At 40.9% G+C, this 16647-nt stretch overlaps 1 protein-coding gene across 2 annotated transcripts; it reads right to left on the bottom strand.

The window, feature by feature from the left end:
• Positions 1-1466: 1466 nt before the first annotated feature.
• Positions 1467-15945, bottom strand: ap1ar (adaptor related protein complex 1 associated regulatory protein). Of its 2 annotated transcripts, none has more exons than XM_080745920.1 (10): positions 15773-15945; positions 14490-14538; positions 14364-14390; positions 14197-14237; positions 13991-14087; positions 13462-13563; positions 12086-12150; positions 11664-11737; positions 11270-11392; positions 1467-5374 (listed from the first exon to the last, which is right to left on the bottom strand). In XM_080745920.1, the coding sequence occupies exons 1-10, from the start codon at positions 15841-15843 to the stop codon at positions 5103-5105; spliced, it is 921 nt and encodes a 306-aa protein (XP_080602046.1). In that variant the 5' UTR covers positions 15844-15945; the 3' UTR covers positions 1467-5102. The 2 variants fall into 2 exon arrangements, with proteins under 2 accessions (XP_080602046.1, XP_080602047.1); XM_080745921.1 differs by having other exon boundaries at positions 12086-12147.
• Between the last annotated feature and the right edge of the window lie 702 nt (positions 15946-16647).

The following is a 16647-nucleotide window of genomic DNA, read 5'->3' as shown; positions in this document are numbered from 1 at the left end:
GATCAAACGGCCCGTTTAGTAAACGAAGACCAGGCTTTCTCCCAGCGGAAAGCCTGGTGATGCGAGGTTAGCTGTTGTTCTATCATAATAACGCTTATAAAGACTAAAGATGTGAGTTTGACATCCTAATGCCCTGTTACTGACAATGCAATATATTATTTACAATAATTAATATTTACAATAATCTTTTGAAATATACAGATAAAGAATGTCTCGTTTTATATTTGTAGAAAAGAAAAAGCCCCTTGTATACTGAAATTATTCACCAAGTTTGGTGCATATAGAATCTACACATTTCTACTACAATGTGTTACTTTCACCAGTAGCACATTGTATGTATTCATTTTGTATGTATCTTTGTGAATGAATTATTATAATAATAATTTGATATTGTGATTTTGTATAGCATAAAAAAGTAGCCAAGGAACAATGTATGTATTGTATATGTAACTTATTTTACAACTTAATTAGTCTTTTATGCCCATATATGGAGATTCCTGATGTCATCAATATTAAGCCCATATCTTGGAATGCCCATATAGAATATGGACTTTCTGTGTCAGTCTCATGTGGTCTATGATGTCAGTCATCTCCTTTTGCACAAAGTAGTGCATTGCAAGATAGAGGGCGCCAGATCCCTTTTAGTCACACTGTACCACTACTTCCTGTTCATCCACAGAGCATTGATTCTAGTTGTTTTCTCCATTAGATTAAAGTGCTTTCTTTTCACTTTTTTCAACTTTTATTACTTGTCAAAATACATTGTATTTGTCTGCCTCATCTTTTTACCATCCCAAGTAATAAAAGTTGAAAAGGTGAAAAGAAATCTAATGGAGAAAACAACTAGAATCAATGCTCTGTGGATGAACAGGAAGTAGTGGTACAGTGTGACTAAAAGGGATCTGGCGCCCTCTATCTTGCAATGCACTACTTTGTGCAAAAGGAGATATTAGTCTCTCTCTCAATATATGGAGCTGACTATAATTCATCACCTGGATCTCCATATATGAAGATCACGACACTGACCTCATCAAACCCTTGACAGTCAAACATGGAGACGACTAGATCATCACCTAGATCTCAATATAGAGCTGGCCAATACCTCTTCATCTGACATCACAAACTCCAGAAATAGATATAGCTCCATATATGGATATGGATATATAAGTATAATTAATATCAATTAAACTATACAACTTGTCTCTACAGAAAATTATTCTGCACGATTCCTGATGAAGCCGGTGGATTTGACATATGGCGCAAGTGTGTGGTGCAAAAACTGTCAGAGGAGTAGCGTGCCAAACTTTTGGTCACTCTTGAATAATAAAGTTGGACAAGTACTATAGTGTACTTGTATATCGTTGCCCTGGGAAATTAAGAAAGTACTGCTATCTATGGATCACCAAAGCAAGCTGTCAGTGTATGAACCTGCACTTATAAAGCAATGAAAACTTTTTCCAATGTGAAATATTTTAATATTTTATTTTTAGAACTAAATTGATTGATCAGAAATCATAAAAATCACTGCAAAAATCTTTGAAAAGACTATTCAAAATCATAAAGGTTCACTCCATTTTGACACTACATGCTATGAAACAGTGATGGACAGTTTTAGTCAAATAACACATGAATCCTCCACAGAGTCCAACAGTAATGCACAAGTAAGATTTCAGAAAGCCTTTGTCAGATCGATGCCTTTCTTCTCATTGGCATTGATAACAATGCATGAGAAACTGAAACCCACACATTTAAATGCAACGGAAATCTGCACCTATTCAATACAGAGCAGAACAAGTTTCTTTGAAAAGAAGGGGGTCACACATGTTAATACACTACAGTATGGTACAGTGAAAACAGCATATCCCTTGGTAGAGAAGCATTAGATCCAGCATTACTTGTTCACATACAATATAAACAAAGTATAGGACATAAGGTTCTGTTTGATACAGTCAGTGTATACAGTATGATGCTACCATGTCACTAAATATGGTGAAACTTCTTTGATTTGTCCAGTGTCACAAGTTACAATGTTTTTGTTGAGTAATATATTTGTCATTACAGTTTTGGTCAGGGATGGAATTATGTTAAAGGGTGATATAAAAGTCATAACAAAATTGTGTTCACAGAGAAAAAGCAGAATGGGAAAGTACATAGAATGATTTTGTTTAGCTCTAGCGAATATGTCCGTGATGCTGTGCGAAGCTTCAGTGCAAACGAGATGCACGTGATGGAGATGGCTTTAAAATTGATGTAATGTAATTTACTTCAATATTTGTAATTTGCGGGGGAGTCTGGGTGGCACCATGGAGACTGGAGTTAGATTCCTCCACAGTGCCTCTGGCCTAGGAACAAGAGATACGGAAAAGACGCTCAGTGACCACGGCTATGCGCCATGACACTTTCGGTGGCAAAACTCACACCGGAAGTTCGGTGAATAACATTAGAGTCTATGAGAGGACAGCTCATGAACAAAAAAAAATATTCTGAATGATATGGACCTTTATAAAATACTCAGCTCAGGAATATAAAAGAAAACATGTCACAAATTGTTTTCTGCTGTGTTGCTTTTCGGTGTGTACGCTGTATAACTTTATAGAGATATCTAAAGAGCACAAAGTACGTTTCTGAACTAGCTAGTATCGCAAGACTCCACCATTCCCTGTGTGGAATCCAAATCTCGCGATTGCTTCGAGACAGAAACTATACCTGTTGTTTAGCTGCCTCAATAACATTATCTACTGTGCACATCGAAAAGCAAGTGACTGTAAAAATACCTGTGTACCCTGTGATCATGTGAAAAGTGTCATGGCGCATAGCCATGGTCACTGAGCGTCTTTTCCTTATCTCTTGTTCCTAGGCCTCTGGCTTGGCCCAGGCGTGCCAATGAATACAATAGGCTATATGCACAGTAGCCATATTGGAGAGAAGTTGGGTCTCTTCTCACTTCCCTCAAAGGTATTACCAATGATACTAATGAAGGCTTTGTTTCAAGGACCCCCACACGAGTGTACACACACCTTTTAAGGGGTCATTTCATTTGGAACCCCCAAGGAACCATGACTACCATGGTAGATTACAGAATTCAAGCATTTCCCAGGTAAACGTTTTGGCTAATTTGAACAAACCTAGTGGCTTGGATCTCAGTGAAACAATGGCGAACAAGAAAGACAATTATAAAATCATTGGAATTAAACATGGTCCTTCCTGCATACCACACTGGACCACACTTTGAGACCCACTGGTGTAGTAGAGTGTTCCCAGTGAGCCAACATGCACAATATCAGTACCCTGACTCCCTGTTCGACCAGAAAGGAACAGAGCCTTCATTAGTATTATTGACACATGTGAAGGAAGTGAGAAGAGACCCAACTTCTCTTGTGGAAAGCCGTCAGGGGAGTGCGTTATCTGATGCTGCAATAGTGAATCCTAAAGGTTGGTCGGGGTGCCTGTGAAGCTGGGACTGGGAAAGATGCCATGAACTTTTTTCCTTTTTCGGAAGGATTGAAACGAAGAAAGTTCTGAGAGGTCGAAAGCTTATTCTACAGCCTTCAGTGTTCTGGGTGTGCCAGACCCAGTCCACTCAGTAATCTGCCAATACAGCTCAATTGGCCTGAACCAATGTCTCTTCAAAACTATTGCTTAGGCAGAATGTAAAAACAAAATATATCAAGCCTGCCTTGAACGTCTGACCAGTCACACACAACGTTCTGTCCAAACTTTCTTTGGCTAGTTAAAACATCTCGGAGGTGCAGGAACGCCCAACGTTGTTCTGACAAGCACTGACCAAGTTCTGAATGAAGTCATTTTGGAGTTATTGCCTATCCTGTCAGAAGTTCGGACGTTGGTTCAAGTACATGTAGTGAGCTTTACGCTCCCTTCTGGTGAAACTCCTCTCTGTCGGGTCAAAAGAAGCTGCAGTGACTACTACATGTGTATCAGAGAAGACGTGGTGTAGGAGCCATGAATTGGTTTATTATTATTATGTTTGTTTGTGTTATTTGGTCAATGAATTAATCACTGGTGTATGAGGATGAATGAGTGACTACCATAGGGGCGGACACGTCACTTCAAAAGCACCACCTTTTTCACCGGAGAAAACACTTTTGTTGACCGCTTTACGCTTTATTTGATTTGCTTTATTTTGATCTCTGTGATTAGCCTACTTCGCTATGAGTTTATTGCAACCTTTATGTTGCTTTAATAAACCCCTTAAACATATTGTTGGGATGCAGCGAATTCATTTTGTTTGTAGAGCGTCTGTCAATAGGCCCACCTCATCGCCTCTCAGCGAATTAATTTGTTTTATTTGTTAGAAAGTTAAAGAAAATCACTCTGCTAAAAAAATAGCAGAGTGATAGTGCAAGACGACATGCATGTGCCGTGCATGCAAAGCCTAATTTATAATATATTTTTGCTTGTTGAAAGTAACTGATTTCCAAGCTAACACGACAACACATTGGGCTTGAAACAAACCAAAAAAAGACACAAAGGATACACAGCAGCTTATCTAATGTACATTTGTAGGTTCCGTTTGATTCTTCAAAACAAAAAAACGATCTTACTCCCCTCTCTTCACCTTCTGAACAGTGCTCAGTTATGATAAAGATCACATAATAACTATACAAATGTAAATGGTATAGCTCAAATTAAATCTAAACAATTGATTTAATGTCGACATAATTGACCAACCAATGACTGCAGGACCTAGTACATTGCACTGTTTATAGCATCTTTATGCTTACATGAGATCAAATCAATTTTGAACTAGCCTTGCAAATGGTGAATTGTTTATAAGCATCGTTTATAACCTGGATATTTTGCATTGCAGCAATTACTACTTGCATTTAGGAAGCAAAAAACAGCAAACTGACCAATTTAAGTTGCCATCTATAAAATGGTAGGTTAGTTTAGCAAATAAAGGCACTGAAAAAAGGAGTTCTCTCTGTAAAACCTCACTACATTGATGTCTGTAGTGTAACACAAAACAACACTCATATTCACACAGTACCCGTCCCAAAGCATTTAAAACATTTCTGTTGGATGAGGCAAAAAGCTGGTGAGCTTTGATATGAAGAGGGCACTAGATTCTTTGGTACCAGACACTATCTGTCTTGGGTGTCCAACCTGAGGCCACTGTCCAGCGCCTCTTCGGAGGGTGTGTCAAGGACAGGATTGACGAACCCCTCAAACTCGGAGTCTGCATTGTCCTCCATGTTGGTACTTACAAAGTCATTCTCCCACTCCAGTGCGTTTGAGTCCTCAGAGGCTGAGGCTGGACCGCTGGTCATCTGTTTGCTGCCAGGCCTTAGGGCCGCTTTAAGGATGTCCTCCTCTGTGCGAGACCTTTCCCATGGCGGAAGTGCTCGGTTCATTCCTAAAAAAAGAGGGCATGGTTGAGAGGACAGTCAATTATAAAACCTAAAATACATGAGGCGAGAAATGTGTTTTTGTGTGAAGAGGAATAAATATTGCTGGTAGGACAATAACCTCACAATAGCAATGTCATTAGGAATACGTTTTTAGCAACCTGAGATCCAGGTTCCATTGGCTCCTTTCAGAGCTTGTGATTATATCTGTACGTGGGATGCATGCAAAGGGCTTATGCATATGAGATACATATTTGATTTGAATGTGCATTGTGCAATGTGTACAGATGGTCTGCCATGCCTCCCTGTCCCTGTCAATGTACGGCCCGGTGGGGTGGGTCCGAAAATGGCATTGGATTGTAAATAACCCCAGCCTTCATGGTGCATTGCCCAGAGAGAACCTATCACGCTTCTCCTTCTTGCGGTTGTCGTTTCTTACACATTTTGTTCTGATTATTGATCCCATGTTTACTATCAAGTTTTTTTTTAACTCTGTGTGTCTCTCTGTAGCTCATCTTGTATACTACTAGGCCAATCAGTGTCATACATTCTGCAAAGAAAACAGGCAGGAAACGTTCCAAACATGCTACAATGGAATTTAAACTTGTTGTGATCAACTTGGTAGGACAGAGAATAAAACCTTCCACAAACATTAAAGAAGTCACACTTTAAAGGCCATTTAAAGACACATTTAAGACAATTTCATTAATCTCATGACATGCACAACCAGAACCCCAAAGTTTGAGTGAAAAACAGACAGAAAGGAAACATATGACGGGTGACATTAACAAGGGCAGGAGGGAGGTTATTCCAAGATGAACGATTACACCGTTAGCCAGATAAATGTGAAATACAACACAGTAGTACCATGGACTTGTTGGAGTAAATCAATTATGATCTATGGAGTCGGTCACACATATACTGCATATTATAAACAGAAATTCAGATGTTATTTTGTGAAGTATAATCTTTTATCTGGCTAAGTGTGTAATAATACTTCCTGAAAAACACCGCCCCCTCCGATCTCCATTCACTCCCAGCTTCTGTTCCTCCGTTGTCAGGCTCAGGGAAGATTTAAGATGGTCCCAACTGTAACAGTAACCTTATGATCATGTGCACTGTAACCGTACCAGTAACAATAGCATTAACTTGCACACTACAACTTAATACGGACGTTGCAACCTGTAAGCTTAATATTTGCACAGGATCCTGTGAGCTTCAAATAAAGAACATAATTCATACAAATGGGGCAATGAGCGGCAACAAATGATCACAAATCATATATGCAAAAACACTCAGGAGAGTGGATGGCCATGGGAAGAAAAAAAGCACATAGAGGCAACAGACATACAAGATAAAATGATCGATGTCTCAAAAGTAGGAGGCAAGTAAAATGCAAGCAGGATTAGTATTATTTATATGCTGATGTTAGCCAATCTCACTGTGCACTGTAATGTCATGACTTCCTCCAAACATTTACACCCATGAGATGAAGAGAGATGAGGATGCTGCTGAGTACATCAGAGTCTTGCCAATCTGGGAATCCATCATCAGTTACATTTCTTTTTTACTTTCATGCAAATAAAAAATGAGTCTCAAGAGATTAGTACTGAAGGATGCAAAAGCAAGACTATATGCAAGAAAAGGGATGTTGGCAAATATAACATGTTTGCAGAACAAGGATGCAGGTAGAAAGTAAACCCAGCTGAGGTACTTCGCATGCACTATTCCAGCTTCATGCAAGACAATGGAATTTATCAAAACATCAGAGTAGACAACACAGTAAATATAACTGTGAATGTAACTCTTGAGTATAAAAAATCAAACCTCGGTTCGAAGTGAAGCGGTGAACTTTTATTCTATGTGTTCTAGAGCTACAAAATCTGTGTTCTAGAGCTATACATTCTGTGTTCTAGATCTATACATTCTACTTTCTATGTGCTTTAGTTCTATATTTTTATGACTTCTGAATGAATGAATGATTTTATCTGGAGGGCCAAATTGTCATGTGAAGCTTGACCAATCCTCAAGTCTGGACGCACGATACACACAAAGCCACTCCTTGGAAGCGGCTTTCACCGCTTCAAAAATTACCTGAATGACCAATTTTACACTCAAGAGATATATTCACACGGGGAATTTTACTGTCCTGAGAGTAAATGTGGGACAGTATGGAGCCGGCCAGCAACAGCAGCACCAAAGCATGATAAAGATGAAGAGAAAAGGTGTGAGCAAAAGCATCTATGTGAGGTAGCTGAAATGGTTAACACTTAACAGTACATGTTATGAGGAATGGACTAAGAAATATGGTCATCTGTGGAGTTTTAAAGATCCATAGAAAAGTGTGTGGAGGTAAAGAAAGGATTTGCGGGTGGATAAGTAGTGTGTACCCTCAGGCGTTTCGAACCGGTTTGGGCTCAGCTGGGGCCTCTGCCTGCAGCTCCTCTCCTGCAGCCTCGGTTATGACTGGAGCGGGGTCCACCAGCTCCTCAGCACTCTCTACTGGGGCAGCTGCTTCAGCTACTACCTCAGCAGCCGCTTCAGCTACAACCTCAGCAGACGCTTCAGCCACAGGCTCCGCAGCGGTTTCTACAGGGGCTTCTGCCTCAGAGGCAGATTCTGCAGCTGGGGCTTCAGCCAGGGCATCTTCTACAGGGGCTTCAACTTCAGGGGCAGCTTCTACTGGGGTATCTGTACGTGCTTCTACTGCAACAGGCTCTGTGGTGGCTTCTGCAATGGGCACACTTTCCGTTTCAACAACAGCTTCAACAGGGGCTTCAGGGGCAGGCTCTGGGGCTTCTACTGGGGCCACGGTAGGAGCTTCAGCTTCTAGAAGAGCTTCGCCAACCGGCGTGGCCTCCTCACAGCCCGCAGTCACATCTGGAGTGGCTTCTACTGCAGCATCAGCCACAATTTCTGTGGTATCCGTGTCAACTTCTGGAGCAGCTTCTGCAATGGTCTCTTCTGTGGCAGTGGAGAGTTGAGGGGCAGAGTCGACCAACTCTTCAGAACTCCCACTGGGGGCTGCTTCTTCACTAGTGGCCTTCATAGTAGCTTCAACTGGTTCTGGAGACACTGCAGCTGCCTCCAGCATAGCTTCAGCTGCGGGGGCAGCCTGAGTAGCTTCAGATGCTGGTGGTGTCACCTCCACCTGCAGAACTTCACCAATCTCTTCTTTAACTTCTGTTGCAACTGCCTGAACCGCAGCTTCTTCCTTTGGGGCGCCCTCCATCTTCTCTGGTGCAGGAGTCTCCGTTGGAGCCGCTGCCTTCACTTCAGAAGACTTCTCGTCTTCAGAATCCGAATCCGAGTCAGAATCTGAATCGCTGGAGGATGAGGATGATGTTCCATCCACTGAGGATTCAGTAGGCTCGGAGGAAGCTGAAGAGGCTGTGGTTGTATCGGCTGTAGCGGACACTGCAGCTTGAATGCTCTCTGACTCAGGGGTTTCGGGACTGGCTGCCAACATGGGTTCAGTGGCAGGGGGAGCGGCCATTTCAGGGGCGGAATCCACTACAAGTGGGGTTTCTGTTGATGCCGTTTCAGATGCTGTTACTGGTTCACTGGCAGCTGGGGCCTCTGCCTCCAGTGCCTCTCCTGCAGCTTCAGTCATCACTGGAGCGGGGTCCACCAACTCCTCAGCGCTATCTACTGGAGGAGCATCTTCGACTACAACCTCAGGGGAAGCTTCAACCACAGCCTCTGCGGTGGCATCTACAGGGGCTTCAGCTACAACCTCTGCAGCGGCTTCTACAGGGGATTCCACCACAGCCTCTGTAGTGGCTTCTTCTATGGGGGCTTTAGCAGCAGCTTCTATGGGGGCTCCAGTTTCCACCACAGCCTCTGCAGCTGCTTCAACAGGGGCTTCAGTGACAACCTTGGGGGCAGTTTCTGCCACAGATTCTGTAGCTGGGATTTCAGGGGCAGCATCGACAGCAGGCTCTGTGATTGGCGCTGCCGACTCTACCACTGGCAAGGCCTCTTGTGTAGCTGCAGAATCAGCAGGGACGTTTTCACACGCTACTACCTCTTCAGTTGGAGAGGTTACAGATGGTGCAGCTTCAAATGTAGTCCAGCAAGAGCCGTTGACGGCCGTAGTCTCTACAGATGTCTCAACTGATGCCTCAGCCACAGCAGCCTCAATGGAGGCTGAGGCAGCAGCAGAGATGGCTGGCTCTGCAGTAGCTGTTGCTGCAGCTGCAGCTACTACTGTGTCAGGAAGGGCAGGACTATCCACTGGTTTGGTTTCACCTAGAGCTTGTGTTGGGGAAAATCTGAAAGCCAAGGCAACTGGGGTCTTGTAGGCTAGCAGGGACGCTCTCTCATCTTGAGTCTCTATGGCTGAGGGAAGTGGTAGATGGAAGAGGAGTTAAATCATTACAATCATTTACATTGGCAGTGATTGATGTTGCATAATAATAATTAACTAATTTACCGTCTTTTAAAACATCGACTGAAGGGGTTAATTGCCACGTCGTCCTTACCTATCGCGCACGATCGGTGCATGGATCATGCACCAGGTGTGTGTACACCCAATCATAGCTTTCAAACAAAAAAATCCCTAATACTGTTTACATGAAAGCTAACGCGGGACCCCCGACCGGATACGGGAACCTGATCAAGCCGGATACGGAAATGCGACCGGAAGCACTTTTCCACGGGTGATTAGAGCCTGATTTGCGATAAACAGCGATTATACTTTTAAATGTTTTATAGCGATTAAAGCATACTAAATTCTCTGGTTTATCGGGCCCGGCAGAGAGGAACATAGGGATTTTCTCGGGACTATCAGACGAGGTGGTAAATGGTGCATTTATATAGCGCTTTTATCCAAAGCACTTTACAATGTGCATTACATTCACCAGGCGGTAAATGAGTTAACATAATTTATGCATTTCCAATCTCTCTACTGATATTACTTATACTTACTAGTACTGAACAAATTCACAGTCACTGATACTAATAAAGGAAGGGTTACTTTCAATTATGGTTTACTGCAAAGGAAAAGCAATTTAAAAACTTTATGACAGTTATTGAACTGGACTGGCTTCGGAACTGTAAGAAAAGGGATTATACATTTAGCACACATATTTCCAATATATCGTTAATATTTTGAAAAGCATAAAACATGAAAAAAAGATGAAAAAGGCCAGGGTAAGGATTAGGAAGATAGGAAGTAAAACATAATCATTAACCTCTCAAGAAATATGTTTAATGTGAATTGAAAAATATGGAAGTATGACGTGCTACCAAACAATGTTGAGCTGGCTTCAACCTTTTGAAGTGCTCCAATTCCTGCTTTATTAAATAAAAAGAAAAACTTCCCTGTGCCATTTAACCCATACATTTTTCATTTACGCAGGTTGGCTTGAGTAACAGTGACTGCAGCAATGCAGCTGGTCATGAATGATCATTTTGTTGACGCTAGGTAAGCTAACATTACATCATGTTTGTCCTAGTGATGACAGCATGACACTTTTTGAAGTGTTCACTGTGCAAAGATTTGTCTCCAATTTATAAAGTAGCCTGTATACTCTGGTTGAACTGTAATTATGGAATGACAGTCCTTTATTATAAACCTTCCCCCTTTGCTTCATACCTTTTCATGCTCGTTCACAACTTCAAAAGTAAAACATTCTCATCACATGCGCCAGACAGACAGAAAGATGGAGGATGGTATGGCAGGCCCCCTGGCGTGTTTATGCCACCTTTTTAAATACATTTTTCCCTGAACCATGTCACTCTCATGTCTGCAAATAAGCTTGGTATGATCATATTTCAAATACTTAGCCATGGGTTACAAAAAAGTTGAAAGGGTTGGGTGACACTCAAGGAGAGCAGTAGAATCAACAACGTAGTTAGGAAACTCATGAACCTTTCCATGAGTAAGAGAAACAACCCACCTTCTTCATCCTCCCACTCTAGATCTAGTGAGGTTCCATCATCGTTGGTGGAGCGGGTCTTTGTGTTGTAGTCCCAGCTGCTCTCCGTGTTGGGAGTGACCACGTTCGTCTCAGATGACAGCCCTGGTAATAGTAAATTTATTTTTCATTGTACTTTTGAAAAGAAAGCTGCAAAATAATTTTCTTCAGATAAAACATTGATACAAGTTACAGAAGCGATCAGCTTATTTGTACAACTACTATACATCCTCATGGTGTTATTTGTGAATCTTGATACTAGGCAGACGATGATGATGATGTTAAGTTAATGCACAATCATAAAAACCAAACACTGCATACAGTAATCATGGTTGTGCAAGTATTGACTGTAATCAAGCCTCTGTGGCTCACTCACTGTTACTCCTGAAGGCTTCTGATTGGGCTTTCACATTCTGAAGGTAGACATCAAAATCCTCTCCACGAGGGTGTCTGGGAAACAGTTGAGAATGACATGAATGAACACAGAATGAATAAAAACAACAACTATTGCTCCTTTTAGCATGTACTGTCCTAGACTGGTTGGGCAAACAGAATTGCATGTAAAGTAGAAGTATCCAAAAATTCAGCAGTTTGGTAGCTTGAATAAAATATCCAAGTGGCTTTTATGATAACTGCCTATTTATATTTCTTTTGAATTTAGTAATACCTAATGGTTTGTAAATATTGTTTGCTTCAACCACTAAATATAGATATTTGCTTTTCAGTTTTTTTTTGCGCTGCTCAAAAACATGTGTAAAACAATATCCAGAGGTGTTTGAAACGTCAGTGAAAACGTACTTGTTATGTTCACTTTCACTGCCAGCAATACCATCTGCTTTGCCCCTGGTCCTTGTGACAAGCTGCTGTGAAGAAGAAAAACATCATTCAAATCAGAGAACGATTTTTATGCTTTATTACATTCAGATTGTTATGCTTTATTTTATGTAGTGAGACAGGAAATGAAGGGCAGAGAAAGAGAGAGATGCAAGAGAAGGAGGGTCAGATTCAAACTCGGGTCCTCGCGCTCACAAGGAGCGCTAACTGGCTGAGCCACCAGGCGTCCCAATATGAAGGCATCAAGATGTAAGCAAATGTGCTCAGCAAAACAAAGCAGTGAGCGGGAGAGAAGCAGTGGAAAGCAGGTTGGAAAACAACAAACAACCATCAAATAGAGATGAACAATACTGCATAGTAGTAATGCATGAAGCTTAAAGCATACATACATTATTTTGGGACTGAAAAAGGAAAAAACAACAGACAGTGAAATAAAAAAATAAAGCCAATAATGCGGACAACCTGGCATCACAGCTGCTAATACACTTTATTTCCAAGTTGGGGACAAAATGCAAATAACATTTTGGGTTAGATGGGTTGAGGCTGAATAAGAATTAAGTGGAATTTAAGCATTTTCTATTTCCCTATTGTGTCACTGGTCACACGGTGAGCTGAGCAACAAAGGCCATGGGTTTTAGTCTAGAGACAAGGGTCCAATGAAGAAAGGAACAAATGACTCCTACTTCATTTAAAAGTAGCTTAGAAAAGTGCTTATTATGAAACAGGCATACAAGTTATTTTGGCCTCAATGGAATTTAGTGATTTAAAAGTTAAAAAAGAAAGGAAAAAATGATTAATGTACCTATTTAAGACAGAAAATGATAAACGTTATGCTCAAGTGGTGATCTGAGGATGTGGGGACTTTGGATAGACTAAGCAGAGGCCAAGTGAGTTAGAGCTAAGCCTGTCACAATTATTACATGATATGATGATTGCCTAATCGCAATTATGTTGCATAATTGTCATAATCGTTTCCCTGTTGAAAAGGTTTCATACATTTTCAAACATAAAGCAGAAATAGCAGATCTACAAGTCCACAAAAACGGCTATTTCTTGTATTTTGGTTTTACTGTAATTTTGAAAGTATAGTTATTAAACATGTCACTAATTTCTTTGTAAATTTAAGTAATCTAATTTTTTACAAAGCCTAAAAGCCAAACAGAAGTGTAATTTTTATGTCCAATGTGCAATGACAAATACACAATTAAAAATAGTTAATCGCAATTATTTGTATGACAATTAATCATCAAGTATAACTTCAAGATCGTGACAAGCCTAGTTAGAGCAGCTGTTTTAGTCAAGCAGTAGGTTGGTGGGTTGGCCTAGCAGTGCTGCCTCACCTCCGCCTTCAACCTTTGCCCACGTGCCAACCTGGCTGCTTCACGCTGGGCGGCATTTCTAGCCTCCTCTTCTATCCTCAACTTCTCCTCTTGTGCCTCTAACTGAGCAGACATAACAAAACAAATACAAAACAAAAATAGAACATAAATATTAAGAAACTGAAAGAAACAACGCTGCAAACTAAAAAAAGCAATAAAAAAAAGGCAAACTAGGTCCCAACACAAAAGAAAAGTATGTGGACTAATTTCTCACGATATTTGTTAATCTAGTTACATGGCTTTCAAAATTCAAGTGTTGAATCATAAAGAGAGAAACATACAAGCTAACTCAGTGATTTTCAAACTTTTGTGCCCAAGGTACACCAATGATAAGTAATAATTTCAAAAGGCACCCCTGTATTTATAAAAAAATCTACAAGCTCATTGTGAGCTCGTAGATCTCCTGTTTTAACTTTTCTGTCTGAAAAGAGCTAATAGCTTATATAATTGAGCTCCCAGCTACAAGTACAATTTTATTGGGCATGGTTACCTCTGCTTGTATCTTCTGGTCTATCAAGACTTGCGTGTCTGTAATTGCAGCATAACGTTGTTCTCTGAGGTTCTCGAGCTCATCTTCACTGATTGGTCTATCAAAATAATAAAATAGATTACTCATCAGTCCCATGTTGTGAATTGTTCAGTCAAAGACTGGCCATGATGATGCCACAAATATAAATGACAATACAATTGACATACCGTGGACAGGGCTGCCGTGGACAGGGCTGAGGACTCTCAGCCTGAAATGAAATACAAAATAAATCAATAAATATATTGTAAAATATATTATTAATACTGTGTCTTTTGATTGATATGCTACTACTGTAGGTATTCAACCTCTCTGATCTAAGGACTTCCAGACTTACCTCATCGCTTTCTACAAGGTTTTCAAACTGAAAAGTCAAAGTCAAAGAGAAATGAATGAGTGACATTAAATTATCCATAATTGCAAAGAAGGAAATTGCAAAAATCATAATAATTAGGATTCCTACCTCAATAGTATAATGTTCTCCAGTGGTGCTGCTTCTAAAGTATTTTGACCTGTACAATAAATGATAGAAATATGAAGACAGTCACAATGATCTAAACTAAAGGGATCTTTTCAAACCTTTTCACTTTGAGATCATGGTAATGGCAAATTCAAATAATAAAGTGTAGTATTAGTGCTATTATTATGTCGGCAGAACATAAAATGCAGCTCACATAAGGCCAAGAAAGGCCTATTTACACAGTAGTCATTTCAACTGAAGTGCAGACTATATGGCAGGGGTGCCCAAAAGGTAGATCGTGATCTACCAGTAGATCACCAAGGGTGTGCAGGTAGACCACATGACATGCCTCTAAAGTAGGCCTCCAATGCAATACTTTGTTCAAGTCAGACTCAGTAGCATTACAAAGAACCCCAAAACCTACCACTTCCATACAGAATGGGATGAAGACATTTCCCCCAGTATTTCCCATTTATTTCCCCCTTAAGTGTTAATGTAACGCCAGTGCTGCTATTCCAAAGCCCCCCTCAGGCCCTCAGCTAAAACATGTTGGATGGGTAGATCAGGTTGAGCAAGTCATTTTAAAAGTAGATCTCACGTCAAAAAAGTGTGGGCACCCCTGCTATATGGCAACTGGAAATTAAACCCAAACTCCTCATGATATATCAAGATATCTCATGATAAATATCAAGACCAAAGATATAATAGACTGTTGCCACTTTGAGATTGACAAGATAATATTGAACAATCCAAGGTCAATCTGCCTGCTGTACAAATAGCTTTAAGAGGCCTGGTGCTCGTGTGTCCACTGTCCATATACAGTAACTAACAACTGCACTGTACTGTATGTCAATACGGGTGGGGTCTTGACTTCCATGCTGAATGCCCCCTCCCCAGAGAGAGAGAGAGAGAGAGAGAGAGAGAGAGGGAGGGGAGAGCAAGAGAGGGGGGAGAGAACATGGGAGAGAATGCCCAAATCAAATCTCACGTCACCCAAGGGATCTGCCACCCCCCTCTGGTGATATTGGTTTTCTTAATGAGCTGGCACAGCTAGCACATAAAGCTGTCGTTGTACACGTTGTACAGGGGTGTCGCGCACACCCAAAATAGCCAGTCTACAAGCTCACAATGAGAGCTTGTAGATCTGCTTTCCCCCCCTAAATGACGTATTAGATAAGCAGCAGCTGAACTGGAGACGCAGCTCGGACATATCATGCTGCTTGTTGCAGACATGCTGGCTTGGCTAGCTCACCTTACCGAGCTAATAAAGATCTATTTTCACTCACCCGCCTCCTCTCTGTATCCTGTTGACTTCTCTTCTACACAACCCAGCACAGAATGCCCAGCAATTACCCATCGCATTGTCAAATATTACTATTACGTGCCTGCCTGGGCCAGCTATCTAGGAAAGCTACTGTTGGTTGCAGACAGTGTGGGGTTATGGTAGTTGTTCTTAACATCTATCCAGTATCCACAAGTCATAAGAATTACAGTCTGCTTACTTCCTCCTTTCTTTTCTTCTACTATGCTTTGCTGAATGTACGTATACTGCCCCCTACTGACAAATTCAATGAGTTCTTTACCCTTCTCAATCGAACTTACTGTACTACTACTGTACAGCACTGGTTCCCAAGCAGTGGGTCGGGACCCATTTGTGGGTCGTGGACACATTTTTATGGGTCCCTTAATTTTTGTATTATTATTATTATTTCTAAACATTTTCAAAAAACATTAAAAAAAAATTAAACATTTTTTATGATAAAAAAATCAATTATTTTTCCAAGTGATTTCATGAATGGAAAAGAAATTCCATGAATTAGAAAATATATGTTTAAGAAGTTGTGAAAATAGTGACAATCTACAAGCTCACATTGGGTGCGAAGCGACACGTTGTCAGTCAGCATGTAGATCTGCTATTTTGCATGCATATATGTATGTAGTATGTATCATGATTCATGCAGACTGTAGACAGCTTCAAGGACTGACCCTTTGCTCCGAATTGTTTGCATTTACATTTATCATCCACTAGAGGGCAGACGCAGATTATAATATTCCTGCTATGTGATTCAAAGGAGCAACAATGAACTGGATAATTCGTTTGGGAATGGCATCAATCCATCAATCCCAAATACTGTCTCCCTAAATTGGCTTGGGTGGCCAA

Source organism: Nannobrachium achirus (assembly GCF_963921795.1).
Source record: "Nannobrachium achirus genome assembly, chromosome: 17".
NCBI classification, from domain to species: domain Eukaryota; kingdom Metazoa; phylum Chordata; class Actinopteri; order Myctophiformes; family Myctophidae; genus Nannobrachium; species Nannobrachium achirus.
This window is presented reverse-complemented; position numbering and strand designations above follow the sequence as displayed.

Coding starts and splice junctions, on each gene's coding strand:
- ap1ar (XM_080745920.1), bottom strand. CDS start 15,843: ATGGGTAATTGCTGGGCATTCTGTGCTGGGTTGTGTAGAAGAGAAGTC. Junction 14,238..14,363: donor ACCTTGTAGAAAGCGATGAG/GTAAGTCTGGAA, acceptor ATTTCATTTCAG/GCTGAGAGTCCTCAGCCCTG. Junction 13,564..13,990: donor ACCAGAAGATACAAGCAGAG/GTAACCATGCCC, acceptor ATGTCTGCTCAG/TTAGAGGCACAAGAGGAGAA.